Consider the following 9,470-nt stretch of genomic DNA (forward strand, 5'->3'; position numbering starts at 1 on the left):
GCACGGGGCCGCGAGATGTGGGGTTGGGCTTGCGCCCTCCCTGGAATCAGGGTTGGAATCCTGGCTGTGGCCTTTGTCTGTGCCGCCCCGCTGCCTGGCTGCTGAGAGTTGTTCCTGCCGCTGGGGGGGAAACCGAGCTCTGTGGCTCCAGGGGTGTTGTCCACCCGCCTGTAATCAGGGTCTGGGTGCGTGAGCGTTTGTGCTCTGCTGGCAGCCTGCGTGGGGTGACCGCCCCGTTAGCGGGGTGTGGGTCGAGGTGCCCTGGACTGGGGGAGAAGGAGCCTCCCTCGGGCATAGGGATGGGGGCTGCCCTGTAAGTCAGGGAGCAACTGTGCCCCGCAGTCCCAGGCCCTTTGTAACGGAGCCAGTGGCCGGGGGTCCCCTGTAATCAGGGAAGCTGACTCTTTGGCCACTGCTTTTTGCGTGCCCAGCCCCGTTTGCCCAGTCTGCCCGCCTCTGTGATCCCCCGCGGCACCGGCTGGAAGTCCTCCGTGCGTCAGTGAGGTGAGAAAAGCTGCTCAAAGTAGTTTTTGCTGGAATGAATTTGGGGGCAGGTTGGGGGGGGGTTGCAAGGCCTTCCTTGGCTGGGTGGTCGCGTGCCGGGTTGCTTTGCGATGCTGCGTTTGTGTTTTCCTTCACGTGGCGTTTGTGTTTTCCTTCACGTGGGGGGCTTGCCACTCCGCAGGTCTAATGGTGTCCCCGCTGCTGTTTCAGGAGCTGCTGCAGAAGAAGGAAGAAGCGGCGTGGGGACCTGGGAGGCAGGAGCGAGCAAGAAGAGGAAGCCGAAGCGTGCAGATGCGGGGGGGAAGGAGAGAGGCACTCTGGGCAAAGCACCTGTCCCGTTAGCGGGGGCACAGTCACATTTGAGTTGAGCGTTGCCGGCGCCTTTGGTGACCTGGCCGCCTTTGTGCTGGGCGACCTCCCTGTAAGCAGGGCTCGGGTCTTTGCTGTAGTTGGCCTTTTGCCTTGCTGCTCCTTTGGCTGCCTGGGGAGCGTGGCCCCCTGTAACGCAGGGCGAGAGCCACCTCTCCGCACCCGAGTGGGAAATGGAGCTCGCCGGACCCCAAGGCCACCCTGTAAGCAGGGTAGTGCCGTTTCCCTGCCCCTCTTCCTCCTCCGGCCCCTCGGCATCGTTGCCTGGTGGTGGCCTGTCAATGCGACGGCCCTGTACTCGGGGTGTGCGTCGAGGCCTTTGTCCTTTGGCTTTACCTGCGAAGCCCCTTGGCACGTTGAGGTCTGTGGCCTCCGTGCAGGCTAGGGACAGGTCACAGGCTCTTGTCTGTTGCCCGTGGCTGTGGGTTTATTCCCAGGGTTTGGCTGCGCTGCGTTGTCCTTCCCTTCTGGAAAGTCGTGCCTGTGTGTGTGTGTTGCCCTTCCTTTCCTTGTTTGTGTTTGTGGAGTGACTGTGCGACTGAGCTTTCCCTTTAGGCCCCCACAAAAATGGCTGCAGCTTAGCTTCGACTTCCCGGGGGGGATTGGAGGACTTTGGCGCATGCCGCAAAAGGGGTGTTCCCTCTTAGTCCCACGAGCGCAGCGAGTGTCCTGTCTTCCTCCTTTTTACTTAGTACAGATCAGAGCCACATGATAGCTCTGTGGCTGAGGCCACCCTGTAGGCAGGGCTTGGGCCTGTCCTTGCGTGGCCGCCTGTTCTGCTGGCGGCGTGACAGCCCCGTACTCGGGGTGTGTGTCCCAAGCTGCGGAGCCCTCTGTCCCTGAGCAGCCCGCCCGCCCTGTAGTCAGGTGTGGGGAGGCTGCGGCGTTGCAGCCGGCTGCTTTAGCCATCCAGCTGGTGGGAATGACCCCTCCCTGTCCCGTCAGAGGGTGCAGGTTGAGGTGCTGCTTGTGTGTGGGGTGACCTCCCCGCTCGGTGGGTCGAGGCTGCTCCCTGGGCTCCCAAAAAACAAGACGTTGGTGATGTTCTGCTGCTGCCGGGCGGGCCAGCCTGTAGCTCAGGCGTTGGCGGGAGCCTCGTGCTCCGCGGGGCTTCTTGGAGAGGGTGAGGTGTGGGGGCACCGTCCTGTAGGCAGGGCTGTGCGTGCCCCCCGTGTGTGCTTGCTGAGCTGCGTTCTGAGGGACCCCCCGTACTCGGGCAGGAGTGTGGCCCCGGCCTTTCAGAGGCACGGGGCCGCGAGATGTGGGGTTGGGCTTGCGCCCTCCCTGGAATCAGGGTTGGAATCCTGGCTGTGGCCTTTGTCTGTGCCGCCCCGCTGCCTGGCTGCTGAGAGTTGTTCCTGCCGCTGGGGGGGAAACCGAGCTCTGTGGCTCCAGGGGTGTTGTCCACCCGCCTGTAATCAGGGTCTGGGTGCGTGAGCGTTTGTGCTCTGCTGGCAGCCTGCGTGGGGTGACCGCCCCGTTAGCGGGGTGTGGGTCGAGGTGCCCTGGACTGGGGGAGAAGGAGCCTCCCTCGGGCATAGGGATGGGGGCTGCCCTGTAAGTCAGGGAGCAACTGTGCCCCGCAGTCCCAGGCCCTTTGTAACGGAGCCAGTGGCCGGGGGTCCCTGTAATCAGGGAAGCTGACTCTTTGGCCACTGCTTTTTGCGTGCCCAGCCCCGTTTGCCCAGTCTGCCCACCTCTGTGATCCCCCGCGGCACCGGCTGGAAGTCCTCCGTGCGTCAGTGAGGTGAGAAAGCTGCTCAAAGTAAGTTTTTGCTGGAATGAATTTGGGGCAGGTTGGGGGGGGGTTGCAAGGCCTTCCTTGGCTGGGTGGTCGCTTTCTGATTTCCGTTGTCTCTCTGGGTTTCCTATTTCCTTCAATTGCTGGATTTCCTGCTTATTATGTCTCATGTTCCTTGCTTCCATTTCAGGAGCTGCTGCAGAAGAAAGAAGAAAGAGCATGTGGTCCTGGGGGCATGGGCCGGCTTTAAGTGTCAACTGCTGGTTATTTATCTTATGGCTTAGCTTTGGCCTTTTGGAGGCACAATTCTTATGTTTGTGGAGGACTTCATAGCTTTCCTTTTGGCAGTGTAGTTTCCGGAGTATGCATTTGTTTTTTATGTTGGTCTTCTATTGATATTTACTGTTAGTCTCTTGTATGTGTTGAATTTTGGCTTTAAATAAAGTCTTTGTTTTATTAAACCTTTTTTTTCTTACTGGTTGAGTTTTTTTGCCAACCTCTATCACATTATCATAAAATGGCCTTTGTTGGGTCAACCTCAACTATCATGGTTCTCCTACCCCTCTGCCACGGGCAGGATCACCTCTCTTCTTATTTGATATTATACCAGGCCTTGATTGCCTGCAGGGGTGGGGTGTCCACAACCTTTCTGGGCAGCACCTCATCCCTCTCCTAGTAAACATCTTCTCCCTGACTTCCATCCTAAACCTTCCCTCCCTCAACTTAAAATCATTTCCCTGTGTCCTGCTGTTATCTACCCAAAGAGATGGCTCCCTTCCTGTTTATAGGCTCCTTTTAGGTACTGAAAGGCTGCAATTAGGTCACCCTGCAGTCTTCCTTGCTTTTCTCCAGGCTGAACCAGTTCAGCTCCCTCAGCCTATCTTCATAGGGGAGGTGCTCCAGCCCCCTGATTATGTTTGTGGCCCTTCTCTGGACCCTCTCCAACAGCTTTTTGTTTTTTTTTTTCTCCTTCATTAAGGAGAATCATACAATCTGAGGTGAGAATATTGGTGGATTTTGGTGTCTAGGGCTGACTGATATAGCACAGCTCTTCCCTTAGTCTTGCCCATGTCTTGTGTCAAGCAGCCTCAGGTATAAGTTTTCATCCAGGTAAGATGTCTCTCTTCCATGTTCACTTGTGCTTAAGTCTTCTCCCATTGCTTTTTTTTCAGAGCCAAATCTAGCCATATGCTAGGTATTTCTTTGTGTTTATGGGACGAATGGGATGTGCTCAGGGGTAGGTATGTCCCTGGTTCCCCATGATCTGTCAGTGTTCTCTGCTGGTGCTTTATCCCTTCCCTATTTTCAAACTCGATGTTACTGCGTGTTCTGTGGTAACTTGGCCTTGATTGATGGGGTTGTTGATTTTGCTTCTATAATGTTGTGGCTAATTTGGTGGGTAGTTTAGTCCTATGAAGTTTTTGGCTCTCTTCTCTGCTTCCTGGGTGGGCGGGGAAGGCCGAGAGACCGGGACAGGGGGTGCAAGTAGAACTAGCTGCTGTCTAAGAGGGCAAGTGGGGTAAGAAGAGCGTTAAAACAATGATGCCAGTAAATGGGAAAGGTAGAAGGATAAGTCACCACAAAGGGAGTAGCAAAAGGTGTGATATGTTTTGATAATCATCTTAATGCTAAGACTGCTACCTGAAGTTAAGTTCTGAAGGTTCTCTGATTGCTGTTGTAAATCTGGTAAAACTAAATGGGTTTAAGTACTCTGTGTACAAGCTTCAATAATATTTCTGTAGCAGTGCATAAAGGGATACAAATCACTTTGCCAGTATAGATTTTCCTGAACAAGTATCTATAGCGTCCCACCTCAAATATGTGGATCAGCCAGTACGTTGCAAAGAGGTCTGTCTTTCACCTCTATGCTTTGTTAGTTTATATTTTCAAAGAGAACTGTGAAATCTTTCAGAACTTGCCATATAATATTTTTTTCAGGTAGAAAAGAAAACCACTCTTGCCTGCAGGTATACAGAGCATGCTGAAAAGATCGTATTTTCAGACTTCCTGCATAATTTAGAATCTTGCTAGATCACAGGCCAAACTTTTTTGGATACAAGCTAGAAAATGGGAGCATTAAACTGAGATAGTGTATAAATTTCTATAGCGTGACAGCCTCAATGACACCTTCATAAACTAATTGCCTTAATTTGATAGCTTTTATAGAAAAATGAGTTTATAATTAATAGATCTTGTGAAGTTGGAGATAATCCTACAGAGATGATTCTGTATTTTCTAGTAGACTAGATAGAAATTATGTGTGCGAGAGAGATGTCTGTGTATATTACATACATCCCAGATATGTACTTAGAATCACAGAATCATAGAATTTACTCAGATTGGAAGGGACTTCAAGGATCATCAAGTCCAATTGCAAGTAGTAGTAGTTAGTAGCCACGTGATGCTAGACCCATCAGAGCCTGACTTATAAGGGGAAATCACCATATATATTGAAAAGAAAAAAAGAAATAAAAAAGCAGTGTACTACTGCCATTTAGCCCTCAAAGAATGGAAAGAATGATTGGATGATCTGCTTACTGCAAAGCTCTTCATGAAAAATGGAAAATGCACGCCACCAGCTTTCATAGACTTTACCTAAAAACCTTTAAAGAGAACAAAGACAATATTCAGAAAGCATATTTAGATAAACCCAAGCATATTCCAAGAGAGAAGACCTACATCCCTGCCACTGCATAGAAAACACACTGATGTTTCTGTGCCACTTAACTCACCTACTGTACAAAGTCAGCAGCATCAGCCGTAGGACCCTGTAAGGCATCAGAGGGGTGAGCCAGACAAACTCCACAGAAAATAAAGGAGGTACCAATAAGTATTTCTCTACACAGATTTTAAATGAATTACTCTCGAGACTTTTCTGTCTAGCAGTTAATATGCATTCCAAGTGAAGTAATAATAGCTTTTACTTGTATTTTAGCTAGATTATTAAGATTATATAGTAATAAGGTATTAGATTCATATGTTCCCCTTTGACATTAACAAGTTTTTGAGTGCAAAAAGATATGCCATAACCGGGAAGCTTGAAATGTGTATCACAGAAATAATTGATTTTGCCTTGCATTAGTTTTGAGCTTTTACAGTACAAAATAATAGCAGTATACATAGTAAAGTAATATGGTTTTCATTAAACCAAGTTATTCATGAAAAGATGGAAAAAAAAAGAAGCATGAAAGGTCTAAGCAGATGGCAAAACATTTGATCTTTAATAAAGAAAATTTATTGTTGTTTAGCTTCTAATGAACAGCAGCATCCTCTACCATTGCAGCCTGTCAGCACCACGCAGCTGTAGCTCCATCTATAGGACCACTTAGTTACATATCTGTTCCTCTCCACAATACTCAGTTTCTGTATTTCACTGCCTCAAAAATATAAAGTTTTAAAACAAAATATATTTTATTTTGTATTTTTATATAAAATATATTTCTATATAAAATATAAAACTATCATTTTTTTCCAGAACAACATTTTATATTTTCCCCTTTACCCTTATCTGCTGGTAAAGCAAAGCTGGCACGTACAAACCAGTAACTACAGAGAGTGACTGGCAAAACTCCTGCTTGCTTAGGACAAGTTGCCAAAGTGCTTCGGAGATGGGGTGAGAAGGGAGATAGTTCTTTGAAGCAATGGCTGCACACGCATTCACTGTTCTGCAACCTGTTCTTTTTACATTTTGTGATATGTTCTTATTTCTTAAATTTACTAGTCTCTTATTTTGGAAAAGTAGCTTGCATTGTGAAAGTCTATTCATAGTTTTAAAAGTTTATTAATAGGCTACTTCTCTCTTTCTCAAAAAAAAAAAAAGTGTATTTTTTTTATTAGCATGTGTTATAATTTCCTAAGGTACAGTATTAATTATTGTTGACTGTCCCTACCCAGCCATCCCCTTTTCTTTCCTGCCCTCTAGCGACCAACCAAGCAGGCTGCTAAATAAATTAAGCACTCTTAAAAAGTAATGACCCAGTTAGGGCAGGTCATGCCACTAAAATAAATGTGCTGCTTAGCTAGAGGCTACTCCACAAATGACACACACAGAATGGCCATCGTACTACCATGAGTCTCTTGAATGGCGCTGATAGCAGTGGGGTCAAGGCACTCTTCCTCTACAAAACCCCCTGCTGCATCCACTGGGTGAGGACTGGTAAATATATTTCAGCAGTGGAGTTCTAACTCTATTGAATTTTACCATTTATCTCACAAAAGAAACAAACAGTGAAATATGATTTAAAAGTAGATTTATTTTACATGGTGTGACCTTATAAAAGGCAATCAAGTCTGAAATGCTAAGTCTTTGACTCACTGAACTCAAGACTAATCGAATCCTGCTCTTAGAGTACATTTAAAAATATTTTTCCATTCAGAGTGCCCTGCTGTAGTTCTACATTCCAGCTGTCAGGAAACTGTAGTGGAAAGGGATGTCAGCCTATAGGTAATTTAGTGTAATGGTATGAAAAGAAAGGGGAGTTCCTCTATTTAGATCTAAAATAGCAATACATTTTATAATCAGGGCTTTTTCTAACTCTCATTGTTTTTCAGTGGCATTTCAGAATGGTTTTTGCCATTGAAGCATAAGTAGAATTCATACTGAACTAGTAAAAATGAGTTCTAGTTGTAAATTTCTTTTGAGGGCCTTGGTAACAGGATGCATTCGCCTGGACACAGGTATTTACGTTTCCACAGGCACGTAACCTCTTGGTCTGCTTTGAAGCAGAAGCACTAGTACTAAGGAACATGATTTAGTCCACATGCAGTATTGGTAGCAGGTGGACAGTTGGACTAGATGATCTTAGAGGTCTTTTCCAACCTTAACGATTCTATTAATTTGAACTTAATACCTTTGCTACTTCTGCCGTAGGCCTGAAGAAGCATATATGAACTCAAAAGCCTGTATATTTTTTCCAGCAGTATTAGTAAGTCTGTATGTTTTCTCTCTGCAGATCTTGTTTTCTTACACTTTGTACATCACGCTATTATCATGGGTAAAATGAAGAGCTTTTCTCAGAAGTATGCCTTGTGATTTCTGGCCTGCTCACAGTCTGCCTGCTTCTTCCAGACAGGATTATGTGACAAATAAATACTTAAGATCTCTGAGAGGTATTCTGCCATGAGTCTCCCCAGCAGAAGACAGGTTCAGGGGGAACTGGCAGTGCCCATTCCCTGCTTGCACCACACTAGGGGCTGCCTGGGGTCCACTGGGTCTGACCCACATCACTTCCCCAAACCCCACGATCTGAAGAGGAAAGGCAATGCGATGCTTCAGGGAGTAACAAGAATTCTGGCTCTCAGCATGTAGGTGCTCTTTTGTTATTTATTCTGTATTTCCTCAGTATTTTTGGCCCTGTTTGCCTAGCTGGTGTTGAAGGACACAAACCACAGCGCTGCAGAGGAGCTGCTGGGAAGCTCTGAGATGGCTGCAGGCCCACACACCGTGTCTGTGACAGTTTGTGCCAGAGCATTATGACTGCACGCAAAGCAGCAGATGAATTACGTCTGTGACAAGCTGAGGAGGAACAGTGGCCACGGCCTGAGCACAGTTAGCAAGGGGAGGAGAGCCAATGGGATGACACAAGGCTGTTTGTCACAGTGTGTGCTTGCTGTCGCTGTGCTGGCTGCATCGTTTGGTCACAGTTCTACTGTTGGCTGTGTGCCTATTTTTGGGCTAAAATACACAGCCAGGGGCACTGGACCTTGACCTGTTCCTGCAGCACAGCTGTGGCCTGGGCAGCTGGTACTCTCCCCGCAAAAAATCATGGGCACAATTAGGGTTAGACGTTAGCAGGGACAGGCAGTTTGGGCTTAACTTACCTTACTGCAGAGAGGAGTGGTGTTTTAACAGAATGGAAGTGACTAAATGGCACAAATTAGCAGCAGATCCCTTTCCTGGCTCTCAGGCCATTTAGTTTACTGCTATAACAATAGCCTGCAAGTTGAATGAGTTTGGAGGTACTTATCCTTCCTGCCTGTGGAATAGGAAGCTCCTGGCCCCTGTCAACTACCTTTTCCAAAGTGTTTTTAAAGGATTATAGCATGAGTGGAAAAATTTCAAAATTACCTAACTGATTCTTCTTCAGATCCTTGAACTGGCAGTCATAGAATCGCAGTATCATATAATAGCTTGTGTTGGAAATGACCTCAGAGCCCATGCAGCTCTACCCCCCGTCAGGGCCAAGGATCCCACCCGGCCCAGTCCTGATTGTCTCCAGAGATGGGGTAAGCACAGCTCTTTGGGCAGCAGTGCCAGGGCCTTAACCCCCTTCTGCCTGGATAGAGCAAACTGTTTAACTTGTATCATTCCCATTTCATAAGCATGCAAACACTTATTTTTGAGTAATGTGTTTTATTATATAAATAAATACTTCAGGATTTATCTTTTAATTGCATCAGGAAGTTATTAGCACCATCTCTTAACATTTTTTTGAGAAAAAAATCCTTTATTAGCACATCCTAATGGACATTTCATTAAGCACCATGGGAACAGTTCTACAGCTATGGGACAAATCATCAGCTCTTCGTGAAGATTTTCCCCTAATAAGGATCAGGCAGCACGTATCTGTTGTCTGTTGCGATTCCTGCCAATCTGTGAAAAAACGCTGGAAACATTCCAACATAAAACAGTTGGAAAACCTGTTTTATGTTAATAGGAATGCAATGCCAGACTGTATTCGCAGCGGTAAGAGCCTGTGCGAGGCAGAACAAGAGCCAGCACTACAGCCGGAAGAGTTTCTTGCGTGGAATCAGCACGAAAAAGGACACCGCAAACCCACCGGCTATTCGTACACGCGATCCTCAGCCCGCAGCGCAGGCCCAGACCCCCGGATCCGCGCTGCCCCGCCCGCGGCGG

The 9,470-nt window shown here is 47.5% G+C and overlaps 2 protein-coding genes across 2 annotated transcripts in view; both read left to right on the forward strand.

The window, feature by feature from the left end:
* The first annotated feature begins 15 nt into the window (after nt 1–15).
* Nucleotides 16–1,693, forward strand: LOC104912013. Its single transcript, XM_031554582.1, has 3 exons — nt 16–22; nt 393–504; nt 715–1,693. Exons 1-3 carry the CDS (start codon nt 16–18, stop codon nt 1,256–1,258), a joined length of 663 nt encoding a protein of 220 aa, XP_031410442.1. The 3' UTR covers nt 1,259–1,693.
* Nucleotides 1,694–6,682: 4,989 nt separating this feature from the next.
* TNKS2 (tankyrase 2) overlaps nt 6,683–9,470 on the forward strand; it is a 28,607-nt gene continuing 25,819 nt past the window's right edge. Inside the window, exons 1-2 of the mRNA XM_031554583.1 lie at nt 6,683–6,760; nt 8,701–8,839. Of these exons, the coding sequence (XP_031410443.1) occupies nt 6,683–6,760; nt 8,701–8,839 (217 nt within the window). The remainder of the gene's footprint in view (nt 6,761–8,700; nt 8,840–9,470) is intronic.

This window comes from Meleagris gallopavo, chromosome 8, assembly GCF_000146605.3.
Source record: "Meleagris gallopavo isolate NT-WF06-2002-E0010 breed Aviagen turkey brand Nicholas breeding stock chromosome 8, Turkey_5.1, whole genome shotgun sequence".
Taxonomy (NCBI): Eukaryota; Metazoa; Chordata; class Aves; order Galliformes; family Phasianidae; genus Meleagris; species Meleagris gallopavo.